The following is an 18,268-nucleotide window of genomic DNA, read 5'->3' on the forward strand; positions in this document are numbered from 1 at the left end:
ACCAGGTGAGGGGGGATGAAGTAAGAAGCTGAGAGGTGATAGGAGGAAGGACTGGAGAAGAAGGAATCTGATAGGAGAGGATGATGGACCGTGTAGAGAGGGAAGGAGGAGGGGATCCAGGGGCCATCTGCAGACAAAACATCGACTGCTTATTAATTTCCATAGATGCTGCCTGACCAGTATTTTGTGTGTGTTGCTCTGGATTTCCAGCATCTGCAGAATCTCTTGTGTTCCTGATCAGCTATGTTTTTATGGAAAGGTGGAGCACCTGCAAGAGACAAATCCTTCTCCAGTTTCTTATATTCTTAAACAAATAACAAATGTACTTAGGAAATCCTTTAAAAGGACATTTACTGGCTGGTTGCAAGAGAGCTGGCTTTGATTCCCCTCCAGCCCTTTACCTTTCCTACCCACCTGGCTTCACTCATCACTTTCTACTTTACACTCCTTCCTCCCTTTTTGTTCCGGCATCTTCTGCCTTCCTTTCCTGTCCTGAAGAAGGGTCTCGACTGTTTATTCAGTTTCATAAATGCCTGACCTGCTGAGTTGTTCCAACAGTTTGTGTGTGTTGCTTTTGATTAGTTTCTGCTGTTTGTGTACAAGATCTGCACCTTGAGCCATATTTCAGAGGCCAGAAACGATGGCAGGCCCCACCCTGTCTCCGAGGCCTCGCCAGGCCTCTGATGAGGTGCTAGTGTTGTTTTGAGAAATAACATTTGGAATGGCGAGGGAAACTAAAGCAGTCTTTGTCCGATGCCCAACTCAAAATCCTCAGCCCACCAAGAAAGTGAAATCTGTCCAGGCCAAATATCCGATAAGCTGGTGCAAAATAAAATACCATGGATTCCAGTTAATTGGGGCACATCAGGACCAGTACATTCTGGCTCAATTAGCTGAACTTTCATGGAAATAGTTAAAAAGGTATAAAAAGACAAACTACCATTTAACTGAGTAACAAATTATGTATTTAAGTGAAATACAGAACAAATTAGAACATTATCAATACTGCTACAGTACTATGAAACTGTATTAGTTCCAAACAGATATCAATGGAGGAATTCATCCAGTGTAGGCTGTCGTTTTCTTTTGATTGACTGTAAATTTGAAAAATCAGCGCAGACAGCGAGTGCAGATAATGGGCTGCTTTCACAGAATGTTTTTGATGATTGCATACTCCAAATCTTCATTTTCATTGTAACATTCAAGATGATTGTAGATACCTTCAGATTCTTCATTGTTGCTGACTATGGCCACTTCTGGCATCTCTGAGCCTGAATGCTTGAAACCGCAGCCAGCAAAACAGTTCTGAATTGTCTACTGCTCATTTCTCACCAATATCAGTGGCAAAAATCACAGCTTTTTGAACACAAACACACACAACTAATGCTATTTTAAAACTGTTCACTCAGAGCATAGTGTAGTGTTTTAATGGCCACATGGCACGTAGGCAACTGATGCTAATTAGAAATTGTTCGGGAAGGAGGTACAGGAGCCTCAGGACCCACACCACCAGGTTCAGGAACAGTTATTACCCTTCAACCATCAGGCTCTTGAACCAGAGGGGATAACGTCACTCACTCCATCAGTGAACTGTTCCCACAACCTATGGACTCACCTTCAATGACTCTTCATCTCGGGTTCTCAGTATTGATTGCTAATTTATTTATTGTTATTATTTATTTTTGTATTTGCATAATTTGTTGTCTTTACGTACTGTTTGAACGCCCAAGTTGGTGCAGTCTTCTATTGATTCTATTACAGATATTATTCTGTTATGGATTTATTGAGTATGCCCGCAAGAAAATGAATCTCAGGGTTATATATGGTGGCATATCCATACTTTGATCATAAATTTACTCTAAACTTTTTTTGAACTTTGAACAGTCTTTTGCCCCAATTATGCAGCATAATGTCCAAAATAAGCAAAGAGAATCCCCATTATCTTCTCAATTGTTTTTGTTCTTTAAGAGTTGTCCCAAATAAGCAGCTCCCTTAGGGTCAGGGTTAGTGGCCCTATTAACTAGAAGCGGCTGTATATTAAAAATATTGAGGCTTAGTCCGTAGCTGAGGTAATTAATGGATAATGTTTCTCAGATGCCGATTTCTGTTCTAAACAAAAGGAATGGAATAATAATGATTTAATTGTCCTGTGCATTGCAAACATCAACAATGAAGTTTGGATTGTTAATGTGAAATGTTAAACTCAGAATCATCACCCTCGTATACTTTATTATGGTTAGTGTTTTGATGAACAATGGTTTCTTCAATACCTTCCAAACTACACAAAATATCTCACTGTCATTACATTGCCAAGACGGCTGTTTAAAGTTTAATGTTGGTGGCCTTGATGATGTATAACACCATCAGACCGTAGGATATAGGGGCAGAATTAGGCCATTTGGCCCATCACGTCTGATCCACCATTCCATCACGGCTGATTGAATTTTCCTCTCCTGCTTTCTCCCTTATCCATTCACGACCTGACGAAACAAGAATTGATCAATTTCTGCCCTTAATATACATAAAGTTGGCCTCCACAGCTGCCTGTGGCAAAGAATTCCACAGATTCGCCACTCTCTGGTTAAAGAAGTTCCTCCTCATCTCTGTTCTGTGACTGGCACAGTAGCATAGCAGTTAGTGCCAGCCAGAAGATCGTGGTCCATATCTCACCGCTGTGTGCAAGGAGTTTGTATGTTCTCCCCATGACCATATGGGTTTCCACCCACATTCCAAAGAGGTATGGGTTAGGGTTAGTTATTTGTGGGCATGCTGTGTTGGCACAGGGAGCCCATCCTCGGACTGTGTTCGTCGTTGATGCAAACAGCGCATTTCACTGTATGTTTCAGTGGTTCAAGTACGTGTGACAAATAAAGCTAAACTTAAACTTACCTTGAAAAGATTCTTGTGATTATAAGGTTGTGTATGGTAAACGTACATACTTTGATAAATGCACTTGGAACTTTGGAGGGGAGGCTGGTAACTGTATTTATTTTCTGAATTAACCACCGATGATGCAAACCTCTTGGAGTGTCAATAACTGGAATGTATCTTTATTGAGATTTTTGAAATATCTGCCACTGATGTATCCTTGAATTTATTTTCCAAGTCCTCATGAGCCAATTCTGACCTCATACCATTGTAATCAAGTTTATTTAGATTTAGATCACTAGTTTCAGTCCCACATTTTTCATCCTCAATTTGACTTTGAAATATTATCACACTGTGATCATGCTTTTCCAAATTGAGGTCATTAATTCATTTTGTCTTATTACATAATGCTGACTTAACCCTTCCCCGCTGGGCCCCAGTGTCACTGGCCTGGCTGCTGCTGCTGCCGTGCTCTGATAGGTCATCTCCCCAGGTGGGGCATACCTGTGGCTGAGGGGAATGGCCACTGGGGAACCCAGCACAAACTGCTTACTGTCCTTACTTCTGGAGGTTACCCAGCTACTGTCTGAAGCCTGCACTCTGGTTGTTGCCACCTCAGTAGAAGTCTCATCTATGAGGTTTTCAACCTCCACGATTGTCCTGAGTGTATCCAGCTCCAGTTGCTTGACTTTGTCAGTCAGGAGCTGAAGTTGGATGCACTTCCCACAGACGTAGTCATCAGGGAGACCGTTGGGTACCTTGCAATCCCATATCTCACAGGGTGAGCATTCCACTCCCTTAACTACCATCCTGCCTATATCAAAACAATGGTTAAAGTGTTCTATAGTTATTGCAATGAACGGTGGTTGCCTGTTGTACCAGACGATGACAGGAACCCTGTGTGGGAGAGGTTTAAAGTGGAAAAACTGTCGCACTGGGACAGTCCCACCCTCTCGACCTCGGAAGTCTAGGACCAGTGGTCTGGGATCTTCCTTGATTGCGGTGGATGACCACGACTACCTCTGTGCCTTGTTGAGGCCTTTACGCTGCGTAGAGTGTTGCAAAACTGCCTTCCTGGCCATGAGATCTCACTGTAGATATCATCCGCCCAGTTTGCCGAAGCTGATTGCATGTGCTTGGCCAGGCATCTCCCTATCTCACCAGTGGCTACTCTCACCTGTCGAGGTGGTGTACCAGGGTGTGGCTGCTGTCCTTGAAAACAGCTACTTGGAGCCACAGGAGAGAGCTGAGTCTCCACTGGGGACCAAAGGTGAGTGAGCTGCCCCAGAATGGAGCAGAATTAGGCCATTCAGCCCATCGAATATGCTCCACCATTCCATCATGGCTGATCCCGGATCCCACTCAACCCCAAACACTTAACTTCTCGCCAAATCCTTTGATGCCCTGACCGATCAGGAAACGATCAACTTCTGCCTTAAATATACACATGGACTTGGCCTCCTCCACAGTCTGTGGTAGAGCATTCTACAGACTGCTAAAAAAAATTGATGGGTGATCCTTTAGAACCTCTGTTCTAAAGGATCACCCATCAATTCTGAGGCTGTGCCCTCTAGTTCTGGGTACCCCACCATAGGAAACATCCTTTCCACATCCACCCTATTTAGTCTTTTCAATATTCGGTAGGTTTCAATGAGATTCCTGCCACCCCCCCCCCCCCCCGCATCCTTCTAAATTCCAGTAAGTACAGGCCCAAAGCAGTGAAATCTCCTCATATGTTAACCCCTTCATTCCCAGAATCAAACTCGTAAACCTCCTCTGGACTCTCTCCAATGACAACACATCCTTTCTGAGGTATGGGGCACCAACTGTTGACAATACTCCAAGCGCAGTCTGACTAGTGTCTTATAAAGCCTCAGCATTATCTGCTTGCTTTTATATTCTATTCCCCTTGAAATAAATGTCAACATTGCATTTGCCTTCTTCACCACAGGCTCAACCTGTAAATTAACCTTCTGGGAGTCTTACATGAGGACTCCTAAGTTCCTCTGCACCTCTGATGTTTGAACCTTCTCCCCATTTAGATAATAGTCCGCACTATTGTTTCTTTTACCAAAATGCATTGTCGTACATTTCCCAACATTGAATTCCATCTGCCACCTTTTTGCCCATTCTTCCAATTTGTCTAAGTCCTGCTGCAATCACATTGCTTCCTCAGCACTACCTACCCCTCCAACTATCTTCGTATCATTTGCAAACTTTGCCGGAAAGTTATGTGCCAGGGGTCCCAAAACTGATCTCTGCAGAACACTACAGGTCACTGACCTCTGGGCAAAATACTCTCCATCTACTGCCACCCTTTGCCTTCCATGGGCAAGTCACACAGCTACATTCGCCCGGATCCCATGCTTTCTGACTCTCTGAGCCTATCATGGAAAAGCTTATCAAACATCTTATATTCACCACATCCACTGCTCTACCTTCATCAATATGCTCTGTCACGTCCTCAACAAATTCAGTCAGGCTCGTGAGGCATGAAGGTAAAGCCACATTGACTATCCATAACCAGACTCTGCTTCTCCAAATGCTTTTAAATCCTATCTTTAAGAACTTTCCCAATAATTTGCCCACCACTTAAGTAAGACTTACTGGTCTATAATTCCCAGGATCATCTCTACTTCCTTTTTTGAACAAAGGAATAACATTTGTCACCCTCTAATCATCAGGATCTACTCCTACGGCTAGTGAGATGCAAAGATTATTGCCAAAGATGCAGTAATCTCTTCTCTCGTTTCGCATAGTAACCTGGGGTATATCCTGTCGGGCCGTCAGTGCCTTATCGATCAGGATCAGAATCAGATTTAATATCGCTAGCATATGTCGTGAAATTTGTTGTGATGTGGCAGCAGTACATTGCAATGCATAATAATCAAAATGGTATTACAGTAAATATATACATATACACTGTGTATATTGTGTGTGTGCGCGTGTGTGTGCGTGCGCGTGTGCGTGTGTTAAAGAAGTAGTGCAAAAAAAGTAGAGAGGTGGTGTTGATGGGTTCCTTGTCCATTCAGAAACCTGATGCGGAGGGGAAGAAGCTGCTCCTGAATCTTCAGCTTTCTGTACCACCACCCTGATGGTAGCAATGAGAAGAGAACATGACCTGGGTGATGGGATCCTTCATGACGGATGCCGCCTTTCTGAGGCATCGCTCCTAGAGGCTATCCTGGATGAAAATATTTTTCAGAAGTTTTAGCATGTTGTGTTCCACCATATGCTCCGGCATATCGGGCTGCTTTACGCTGTCCTCACAAATGGTAATGTCCCCCTTACTGGTGAACACTAAACAAAGTATTGTGGCGACCCACTTTCTGGCACACACGAACCGGCTCACAACAGCACGCTCAGGCAGAGGGCCGGCACCAGAAAGGGCGCCAGGCCATCTTCACCAGCAGGGGGAAAATCCTGCGTGCGGAAAGGGTCTGGGAATATGCATTCCCCACAGCAATCCCGCCCCAGGGAGGGCGGGAACGGTAAGGCTTTAAAGCAGGCCGCGAAGTTTGAATAAATCTCTTTTCATGGCAACTCTAACTCACCGACTCCGTGTGGTTATTCTAGCGCTGTGTGTAGCACACCGCTACAATTGGTGACCTCGACGGCCCAAACGATATTTGGACCAGAGATGACCGACGCTGCATCTGTTCACGCAGTTTCGTTAAAACTGCCAAGCTTCTGGACGCTGTGACCCCAATTATGGTTCGAACAAGCAGAAGCACAATTCCACCTTCGGCAGATAACCTCGGAGTCCACTCGCTACTACTACGTGCTGAGCTCACTCGACCAGGAGACAGCTGCACAAGTTGAGGAGTTTATACAGTCGCCCCCGGAGGACGGCAAATACACAGCATTCAAAGCCCTGCTCATAAGGACCTTTGGACTCTCACGGCGCGAACGAGCACGCCGCTTAATGCACCTGGATGGTTTGGGAGACAGGCCGCCGTCAGCATTAATGAACGAGATGCTGGCCCTGGCTGAAGGACTCAAATCCTGCCTCATGTTTGAGCAGGCGTTCCTAGAGCAACTGCCCGAGGACATATGCCTGCTGCTGTCCGACGCAGATTTCAGCGACCCCCGGGAGGTGGCAGCCCGAGCAGATGTGCTGTGGAATGCCAGGAAAGAGAGAGGGGCGCCCGTCGCACAGATCACCAAGCCGCGTGCCCAACGACAGACCAGACCAGGCCCGGCAGCAGAGCCTACAAAACCCGGCGACGGGAGTGAGGAGCCCAACGAACAATGGTGTTTCTACCACCAGCGGTGGGGCACAGAGGCCCGCCGCTGCAGACCACCCTGCAAATTCCCGGGAAACGCCAGGGCCGGCCGGCCAGCCGCCGCTGATGGCTACGGCGGCTGGCCATCAAAACAGCCTCCTGTACGTCTGGGACAAGCAGTCGGGACGCCGCTTTTTGGTCGACACCGAAGCGGAGATCAGCGTCTTACCTCCAACGAGTTACGACACCCGCAACAGAGAACCGGGACCCACCCTGAGGGCCGCAAATGGCAGCACAATGCGAACCTACGGCACCCGCACGGTGCGGCTACAGTTCAGCTCCAGCCGATTCACGTGGGACTTCACACTGGCCGCCGTGGCCCAACCACTGCTGGGGGCAGATTTTCTACGAGCCCACAGCCTGCTGGTCGACCTGCAAGGGAAGCGATTAGTCCACGCCAAGACTTTTCAAACGTTCTCCCTGGGTGAAGCGAAGTTGCCAGCCCCACACCTGGACTCCATCACGCTGTCCGACGATGAATTCACCAGAGTCCTGGCAGATTTCCCATCAGTACTGACACCGCAGTTCACGGCAGCCATGCCCAGACACGGAGTACAGCACCACATCCCGACCCAGGGACCACCCCTCCACGCCCGTGCTCGAAGGCTTCCCCCGGACAAGCTCCGACTGGCGAAGGAGGAGTTCAAGAAGATGGAGGAATTAGGGATCATTCGACGGTCCGACAGCCCATGGGCCTTCCCCCTACACATGGTGCCCAAGGCAACGGGGGGCTGGAGACCATGCGGTGACTACCGCAGACTGAACGAGGCTACAACGCCAGACCGCTACCCTGTGCCGCACATTCAAGACTTAGCAGCAAACCTACACGGCGTAAGGATCCATACAGGCCCTGTCCCAGGGGGTGGACTATGCAGCGCTGGCAGAGGCACAGCAGGCAGACACTGAGATCCCCAGTTACAGGACTGTAGTCTCCGGTTTGCAGCTCCAAGACCTCCCCATAGGCCCAGGTGAGAGGACCCTACTATGTGACATAGCTACCGGCCAACCCCGCCCCGTCGTCCCAGCAGCCTGGCGCCGGCAGGTTTTCGAGTCCATTCACAACTTAGCGCACCCCTCCATCAGGACAACCGTCCGGCTGGTCGCCAACAGGTTCGTGTGGCATGGGCTGCGTAAGCAGGTCAGTGAATGGGCCAAAACGTGCATGCAGTGCCAAACGGCCAAGGTGCAGCGGCACACCAAGGCTCCGCCGCAGCGGTTCGAACCCACCCGTCGGAGGTTCGACCACATCGATGTGGATATCGTGGGGCCCCTGCCAGTGTCACGAGGAGCGCGGTACCTCCTAACTATGATAGACCGGTTCACCAGATGGCCAGAGGCAGTCCCGCTCACCGACACCACCTCCGAATCCTGCGCCCGAGCACTGATCGCAACCTGAGTAGCCCGCTTCAGGGTACCGGCCCACATTACCTCCGACAGGGGGGCCCAGTTCACCTCCAGTCTGTGGTCGGCTGTGGCCAGCCTGTTCGAAACACAGCTACACCACACAACTGCCTACCACCCACAGTCGAACGGACTAGTGGAGCGCTTCCACCGTCACCTGAAGTCGGCTCTCATGGACCGCCTGGAGGGGCCTAACTGGGTGGACGAGCTTCCCTGGGTCCTGCTCGGAATCCGCACGGCGCCCAAGGAGGATCTACACACCTCGTCGGCCGAGTTGGTGTACGGCGCACCCCTGGTCGTCCCAGGAGAGTTCATACCAGCCCCAAGGGGGCAAGAAGAAGAACCCACAGCAGTCCTGGACAGACTACGGGAGAGGCTCGGTAACCTGACCCCCATCCCCACTTCACAGCACGGACAGAGCCCGACCTGCGTACCCAAAGACCTGCAGAACTGTAAGTTTCTTTTTGTACGACGGGGCGGACACCGGGCACCGCTACAGCGGCCCTACGAGGGACCGTTTAAGGTGATCAGGAACAACGGGTCCACGTTCGTGCTGGACATTGGGGGGGAGAGGAGGTTTTCACGGTGGACCGACTCAAACCGGCCCATGTGGACTTGGCGCAGCCGGTCCAGGCTCAGGCACCGCGACGCAGGGCAGACCTCCCAAACAGAGGCCGATCCAGACTGTGGACATTGGGGGAGGTATCGCCGGTTCTTGGGGGGGGGGGGTTATGTGGCGACCCACTTTCTGGCACACATGAACCGGCCCACGAAACAGCGCGCGCAGGCAGAGGGCCGGCACCAGAAAGGGCGCCAGGCCATCTTCACCAGCAGGGGGAAAATCCCGTGTGCGGAAAGGGTCTGGGAATATGCATTCCCCACAGCAATCCCGCCCCAGGGAGGGCGGGAACGGGAAGGCTTTAAAGCGGGCCGCGAAGTTTGAATAAATCTCTTTTCATGGCAACTCTAACTCACCGACTCCGTGTGGTTATTCTAGCGTTGTGTGCAGCACATCGCTACAGTATCAGTGAGGACCTCTCCTACCTCCTCTGAGTCTGGACACATGTTTCCTCAACTGCGCTCAATCAATCCCACCTGACTCTGGCCTCTTCTTCATATACTGTATGTGTAGAACACCTTGGGATTTTCCTTAATCCAGTTCACCAAAGCCTTCTCATGCCCTCTTCTAGCTCTCCTAGGTGCAATTTTCAGCTCCTTTTTGACTTCCTTGTCACCCTCTGGAGCCCCGTCCAATCCTGGCTTCCTAAATAATTTTCATACACGTTTCATTTGAGGTAGTTTTCACCAGAAGATGATGACTATTTTTGTTCTTTCTTTCTCAGTCATCGTTTGCCTTTTTTTCTTTGCTTCTTTCTCACTTACAGTAGAATGAGTTAGTCACTATCATTATTTGTTTTGAAGTGGTTGTAATCACATGATTTTTGCCTCGTGTTTGACTTCTGAAGAACCTTTTGGACAATATCATTTCCAGATCCCGTATTGGCGACCAGAACTGCACACAGTTGTTTGGCATATTTTCTGTGTAAGACAGTCTGCACAGTTTGAAAACCCTGTACTTGTTTTTTTTTAAATATAGGTGGAAAGTACAAAGAAAGTTCTAACTCAGCTTGGTCTTAATATCGTGGAAATGGTTGATGAGACAGCAACGCTGGATGGTGGTGACATCCTGTTCACAGGTAGGGGACCCTCATCCATTAAGTCACGGCTGACTCTCCGCGTCTGTTTGATCCCAAATGGCGCACCCCTTGTCTAGAATGTAAGCAACCCCAGTGATATCAATGAGCTAGAACGGGGGAGGCCATTCAGCCCTTTTAAACCAGTCCTGCCTTTCCTGCTCCTCTTCCTCCTTTTTCAGACCCTTGGGATTGAGAGTGACTGGTTTGCATGGGTATGGAGGAGACCGGTGAAGTCAATGTGGGAATGGCAGTCTCCACCACAAATATAGCAAGAGGAGTTTGCCAAGACAACTGGAATTTGCAAAGTGGTTGGATCCTTCAGTGTTTCAACAGAGATTGTGCGAGCTCTTGGCATCTGTCTACACTTCTCACTACCTCGATAAAGTAGCTGGCATAGTCAAAGACCCCATGTACCCGGACATTCTCTCTCCTCCAACTCCCATTGGGCAGAAGATAAAAAATCTGAAATCACGTCTCACCAGGCTCAAGGATAGTGTTTACCCCACTGTTATAAAACTATTGAATGACCCTCTAGTACAATCAGATGGGCACTTAACCTCACAACCTGCCTCATTGTATTCTTGCACTTTATTGTCTACCTGCACTGCACTTTCTCTGTAGCAATTTATTCTGCATTCTCTTACTGTTTTCATCACTAATCCCACCCATCCTCTGTGCCCCGAAATAGAGGCAGTTGTGCTAATCTCTAAGGGAGACCCTCCTCTCTCCCCAGCCACCCTTTGACTCTTAGTTTAGCTATAGAACATCATGGGATTTTCCTTAATCTTACTTGCCAGATACATGACGTACCCTCTTTGCCCTTCTGATTTCCTTCATAAGAGTACTTTTTATCTTGTTATAGTTATCAAGGGATTCACTCGATCCAGATCTAAACCCATTAATTCCTTCTTCTGCTTGACCAGACCCTTGCTATCTCTCGTCAGCCAAGTTTCCCCACACTTACCAGGTTTACCCCTCACGCTGACAGGAATGTTGTGCTTCTGGACCCTTGATCTTGCTGTCCTAAAAGATTCCCGCTTCCCATTTGCTCCTCTCCCTTCAAACAAGCTCAATCGATCAACCTCTGCTAGATCCGCAAACAGGAAAACATCTGCAGGTGCTGGAAATCCAGAGCAACCCTCCACACACAAGATGCTGGAGGAACTCAGCAGGCCAGGCAGCATCTGTGGAGAAGAGTACAGTTGACGTTTCGGGTCTGAGACCTTTCATCAGGACCTCTGCTAGATCCTGCCTAATTCCCTCAGAATTAGCTCTGTTCCAGTTTAGGACCCTAACCTGTGGGCTTGGCCTGTCTTAAACACAGATCCCGCAGGTGCTGGAAATCTTGAGCAACACCCATAAACTCAGCTAGTCAGGCCGCCACTATGGATTTCACCCAGTCCTGATGAAGGGTCTTGGCCCAAAATGTCGACAGTTTACGCTTTTTCACAGATGCTGTCTGGCCTGCTGAGTTCCTCCAGCATTTTGTCTGCTTTCCCCTTAAACATTTGGCCTTTCACCTTTAACCCATGACCTCTAGTCTCACCCAACTGGAAAAAAGCCTGTTTGCATTTACCTTATATATACCCTTCAGAATTTTGAGTACCTCTATCAAATCTCTCGTTCCCCCGCATACCAGGGAATAAATTCCTAACCTTTTTAGCCTTTCCCGATAATTCATGACCTCAAGTCCCGGCAACATCCTTGTAAATTTTCTCTGCACTCTTTGAACCAGATTTACATCTTACCTTTTGGGAGGTGACCAAAACTGCCCACAATACTACTTCTGAATGCAACCCATCAGTAAACAGCTGACACAAAGTTGATCACATCTGTGGGAAAGAATGGCAAGTCTCTCCCAGATTATATCCAGAAGGATTTCCTAACTTCAGTCTGTTTTGTAATTTATACTGGGCTGTTAACTGCATAAAAAGATTTCACAATTCCAGTCAGTAAAAATACTTCAGCCCGTTTAAGTTCAAATTCACTTCATTGTCATTCATCCGTAAACATGTTTACTGCCAAACGAAACAGCGTTCCTCTGGACCAAGCATCAATGATACCTTCAAAAGACAATAATTTCAGTCCTTGGCAATGCCTCAAAAAGACAACACCCTCATTAAGGACCCTCGTCATCCAGGCCATGGCCTCTCCTCATTGCTACCATCGGGAAGGAGGTACAGGAGTCTGAAGACTCGCATTCAGCATTTCGGGAACAGCTTCTTCCCCTCCGCCATCAGATTTCTGAATGGACAATGAACCCATGAACACCACCTCACCCATTCCTTTTTACTCTCTTTTTGCACTAATTTAATTTAATTTTTCTTTTTTATACATTCTTATTGTAATTTACAGTTTTTATTATTCTATATTTCAATGTGCTATGCCACAAAACAACAGATTTCGTGAATATGCCAATGATGTTGAGCCTGATTCTGATTCTGATAGGGAAAGAATTCTTCGTGGGCCTTTCACATAGAACCAACCAGCGCGGTGCGGAGATTCTGGCCGACGTTTTTAAGGTAAGTGATGTTTTGTTTGGATTTCTTTCTGGAACAGAGATGAGGCCTGGTGGAGGATTTAATCAAACAAACTTTGGTTTGGGTTGATGACGAGGAGATGTTTTCATTTACAGGAAGTCAAAGCTGCAAATACCAGAGTTATTCAGGAATTTGTGCAAATCCTTGTTTCTCAGACTGGGGAGGGGAGGGAGGGAGGAGCAGGTGTGGAGCAGAGGGGATGGTTGTCTGCCTCGTATCCTGGAATTCTCACTCTCACTCTCTTTCACTCCCGCGCCACCCACTCTCATACTGTCTTAGATACACAAGTGCACACTCACACTCACTGTCAGTCACACTTGCATATTCTCACATTGGCACATCCTCTCCCACACCCACACAGTCTCTTGCACAAGCACACGTACACACTCGTACTACCAGTCATACACTCACACTCTCACACCCACACCATCCCTCATACACACACGTTCACTCTGACGCTCACTATCGCTCACACACTTTCACACATATAAATGCTCACTCACGCTTTCACATACACTTACTCCACACGGTCACATCTCTTGCACAATCACATGCACTGGCACACTCTCCATGTACACTCTCACATGCACAATTACACACACCTTCCCCCTTCCCCCTGCTCCTTCCCACTTTACCCCTCCCCTGCTCCTTTTCCCCTTCCTACCCTTCCCCCACTCTTTCACCCCCTCTCCCTCCCCCTTTTTCTCCCTGTCCCACCCTCTCTCTCACGTCCACACACAGTTGAGACCACAGTGAGTGTTGGGACAGAACACTGGCAGGACGTTGCCGGAGGGACTGTTTACCAGAGACAGAACAACAAACCCATTGATACTGAGCGGCGACAGGAGGAACGTGGAAGTGAGAAACAGCCAGAACTCTGTCTCTGCTTGGACGCTGTTGCCTTTTGGTGTCGATATTCAGGTTGATTCCTGCTCCCTCCTGTAGGACTATGCTGTCTCCAAAGTCTCTGTCAAAGGGGCGCTACACCTGAAAAGTTTCTGCACGATGGCTGGTCCGGGACTCATCGCCATTGGCTCCAGTAATCAGGCTCAGAAGGTGCTCACGGTAGGTGTAACAGGACTCTCGCTCCTCGAACCCGCTCTGTAATATCAGTGTGTCATCCTGCCTGTCTTGGAGTATGGCGATCAGTTTTGGGCCCCTGACCTAAGAAGGGATGTGCTGGCATTTGAAGAGCATGCAGAAGAGGTTCATGAGGGTCTAGGACCAGAGGTCACGGCCTCCGAATAGAGGGACATTCCTTAGAACAGAGATGAGCAGGAATTTCTTCAGCTAGAGGGTGCTGAATCTGTGAAATTCATTGCCATAGTGACTATGGAGGCCTAGTCATTGGGTATATTAAAAGCTGAGGTTGATAGTTTTGATAGTTTCTTGATTAGTCAGGGCATCAAAGGTTATGGGGAGAAGGCAGGAGAATGGGGTTGAGAGGGATAATAAATCAGCCATGGTGAAATGGCAGAGCAGACTCGATGGGCTGAATGGCCTAATTCTGCTCTTTTGCCTTGTGGTTTCACCCAATTCCAAATCATTTTGAGCCTTTGATAACAATCACAGGTTAACTGAGGGAACTTTTGGCAGCTGACACAGGAGACTGCAAATGCTGGAATCTGGAGTGATACGATGTAAAGGTCCCCTTTATTTGTTAGATGTACAGTGAAATGTATCATTTTCATCAGATCAAATCAGCCCACTGTACCGTCATGCTTCTGGCTCCAACATAGCAAAGCTGCAATTTACTAACCCTAAGCAGAATGTCTTTGGAATGTGGGGGATCTGGAGCATCACACGGTCACGGGGAGAACATACAAACTCCTCACGGACAACGTTGGGAATTGAGCGCCGTAAATCGCTGTGCCAGCTGCGATGCTGCAGTACTGTGCTTCCCCAAGCTACGTCTGGCTCGTTTTAAACCCACATCACAGACCCAATGAAGGCAACTGAATTTAAAAATACTTTGAGATAAGATACGATAAGACTCCCAAAGTTTTTCTGGTGGCTGTATCCCAGGAGAGAGACTGGTGTCCATCTGCCCCAATCAGTCCATCTTATCCCTGGTGTCAGATGTTGTTTGTTACCATTCTGACAGAGTAGAGGTTTACTATGTTAAAGATAAACTATAAATGTAACTCAATATTGAGCAGGAATACAAGAATAGATTTTAGAGACATAGAGACCACTACAGCACAGAAATAGGCCCTTCAGCCCATCTAGTCAATGCCAAAACGTTATGCGGCCTAGTCCCATCGACCTGCAACTGGACCATATCCTTCCATACCCCCCTCCCCATTCATGTACCTATCCAAACTTCTCTTGTGTTGACATCGAACCCACACTCACCACTTGCACTGGCAGCTCATTCCACACTCTCATCACCCTTTGAGTGAAAACGTTTCCCCGCATGTTCCCCTTTCACCCTTAACCCATGACCTCTGGTTGTCGTCCCATCCAACTTCAGTGGGAAAAGCCTGCTTGTGTTTACCCTATTGAGTTACATTTGTACTTGGACAAACTTCTGTAGATGTGTGGTGGAGAGTATGTATTGACTGGCTGCATCACAACCTGGTATGGAAACGCCAATGCCTTTGCGTATAAGGTCCTGCAAAGCTTCGTGGATTTGGCCCAATACATCATGGTTAAAGCCCTCCCAACCATTGAGCACGTCTACATGAAACATTGTAGTAGGAAAGCAGCATCCATCATCAGGGACCCCCACCACCCAGGACATGCTCTCTCCTCGCTGCTGCCATCAGGTCGAATGTACAAGAGCCTGGGGACTTGCACCCCTCAACTATCAGGCACTTGAACAAAGGGGATAACTACACTCCATCCATCCGTCGAGATGTTCCTACAACCAGGGATCTCACTTTAAGGACTCTTTAACTCACTAGCTCATGCTCTTGTTATTTATTGCTATTTATTTACATTGGGACTTGCACAGTTTCTTGTCTTCTTCACTCTGGTTGATCGTTCATCGATCTGGTTATAGTTATGATTCTATAGATTTGCTGAGTATGCCCAGAGGAAAGTGAATTGTATATGGTGACGTACTTTGATAATACATTTATTTTGAAATTTGGAACTATTTATACCCCTCATATTTTTGTACCTATAATCTTCTATTATTTTTCTTTTTAATTGCTAGCATATTCCTCAGTAAATTGTCCTGAATCCTGGACAGCACATGATCCACCACAGTAACCAACAAATAGTTTACTGCCTGGTTTGCCGTTTGTTCAACACTGAACTGACCCCACAATCTATAAACTCACTTTCAGCAACTCTACAACTCATGTTCTCAGTGTTGTTTATTTACTTATGTTATTATTTTCACAATTTGTCTTCTTTTGAACTTTGGTTGTTTGTCAGTTTTTATAGTTTTTCATAAATTTTATTCCGCAATGGGTACACTGTTCTTGCCAAAGTGGTCACGGAGTGTATGTCCGTGGTCTTCTGCTGCTGCAGCCCGTCCACTTCAAGATTCAACATGTTGTGTGTTCGGAGATGCTCTCCTGCACACCGCTGTTGTAACGTGTGCTATTTGAATTACTGTCACCTTCCTGTCAGCTTGAACCAGTCTGGCCATTCTCCTCTGACCTCTCTCACTAACAAGGTGTTTTGTCCCACAGAACTGCTGCTCACTGGATGCTTTTTGTTTCTCACACCATTCTCTGTAAGCTCTAGAGACTGTTGTGCATGAAATCCCAGGAGATCAGCTGTTTCTGAGATACTCAGACCACCCCGTCTGACACCAACTATCATTCCATGATTCAAATTCACTTAAGTTACCTTTCTTCCCTATTCTGATGTTTGGTCTGAACAACAACTGAACCTCCTGACCATGTCTGCATACTTTTGTGCATTGAGTTGCTGCCACATGATTGGATGATTAGATATTTGCATTAACGAGCAGACATGTCTAATAAAGTGGCCACGAAGTGTGTTTCCCTCTCGACCCCATTCTCCTGAGTGCATATGTACTTTGAGAATAAATTTACTTTGATTTCTCTGAAACACTATTGACGCTGACTGCACTAAATTAAGATCCTTTCTAAATTTAACTTGAGTACACTCTAATCCCTGAACTCAGTCATGTTCCGTCTGTGCTAGCTCTTCTCTGCACGTCAGAGTTGTACTTAAGTTCCAGGATTTTTTTTTAAGGTTTCCAGTCAGTCAAATGATTAAATAAATATTAAGATAAAATTAATCAGAATCAAGTTTATTATTGCTGACATACGCCGTGAAATTTTTACTTTTGTGCCGGCAGTGCAGTATAATACGTAAAGTTAGCTATTACAATAAGACATATATCATCATCATCATGTGCCAAGTTGTATGACGTGGGCAATCATGGTCTTTCCATCACCATGATTGTTCCTGGCAAATTTTTCTACAGAAGTGGTTTGCCATTGCCTTCTTCTGGGCGGTGTCTTTACAGGCTGGGCGGCCCGACCTATTACCGATACTATTCAGAGACTGTCTACCCGGCGTCAGTGGCCACACAGCCAGCACGTGAGATCTGCACCAGCTGCTCGCATGACCATCTGCCACCTGCTCCCATGGCTTCACGTGACCCTGATCGGGTGGGTGGGGTGGAGGGAAGGTGGGGGATAAGCAGGTGCTGCCCCTTGCCCAAGGTGACCTACAAGCTAGCGGAGGGAAGGAGCACTTTACACCTCCTTTGGTAGAGACGTATCTCCACCCCAAAATGCAAAAAAGAATGGTAGTGTTAATGTCTTCATAGTTCGTTCAGAAATCTGATGGCAGAGGGGAAGGAGCTGTTCCTGAAACATTGAGTGTGTGTCGTCAGGCTTTTCTCCCTCTGCTTGATGGTTGCAATGAGAGGAGAGCATGTCCTGGATGATGGGGGTCCTTAATGATGGACGCCGCGTTCTTGAGTCAACACCTTTTGACGATGTCCTCGTTGGTGGGGAGCCCAGTGCCCACGATAGAGCTGGCCGAGTTTACAACTTTCTGCAGCTTTTTCCATGGGGTATAATTTAAGGTGATTGGAGGAAAGTATAGGGGAGATGTCAGAGGTGGGGTTTTTACACTGAGTGGAGGGTGAGTGGAACACCCCACCGTTGGTGGTGGTGGAGGCAGATGCATTAAGGACATTTAAGGGACTTGTAGGTAGGCAAATGGATGATAGAAAAACGGAGGGTTATGTAGAAGGAAAGGGTTAGATTGAATTTCGAGTAGACTAGAGTAGGTTAAGAAGTGTGGCAAGGAGCCACAGCAGAGTGATTAAGATCAGTAATCTCGAGGTCAGATTGGTAACCCAGAGAGAGATTTTCAAGTCAACCACATAATCTAGAAATTTCTTGTGATGCCGGATACAACAGCAGGTGTTTGAGAGCCGTTTAGCCTGACGTGGAATGGAGGGACGTACCGCAGAAGGCAGTAGTTTATGGGAGAGATGAGCTTTATTTGTAACATGTACATCGAAACATACAGTGAA

At 47.3% G+C, this 18,268-nt stretch overlaps 1 protein-coding gene across 2 annotated transcripts in view; it reads left to right on the forward strand.

Moving 5' to 3' along the window:
• ddah1 (dimethylarginine dimethylaminohydrolase 1) overlaps positions 1–18,268 on the forward strand; it is a 154,166-nt gene that overhangs the window by 125,885 nt on the left and 10,013 nt on the right. Inside the window, exons 2-4 of one of the 2 annotated variants that reach the window (XM_072273274.1) lie at positions 10,153–10,252; positions 12,701–12,774; positions 13,738–13,857. In XM_072273274.1, the coding sequence (XP_072129375.1) occupies positions 10,153–10,252; positions 12,701–12,774; positions 13,738–13,857 (294 nt within the window). The remainder of the gene's footprint in view (positions 1–10,152; positions 10,253–12,700; positions 12,775–13,737; positions 13,858–18,268) is intronic. The other variant, XM_072273275.1, reaches the window with a different exon arrangement.

The sequence above is a fragment of the Mobula birostris genome, chromosome 12, assembly GCF_030028105.1.
Source record: "Mobula birostris isolate sMobBir1 chromosome 12, sMobBir1.hap1, whole genome shotgun sequence".
Lineage (NCBI taxonomy): Eukaryota > Metazoa > Chordata > Chondrichthyes > Myliobatiformes > Myliobatidae > Mobula > Mobula birostris.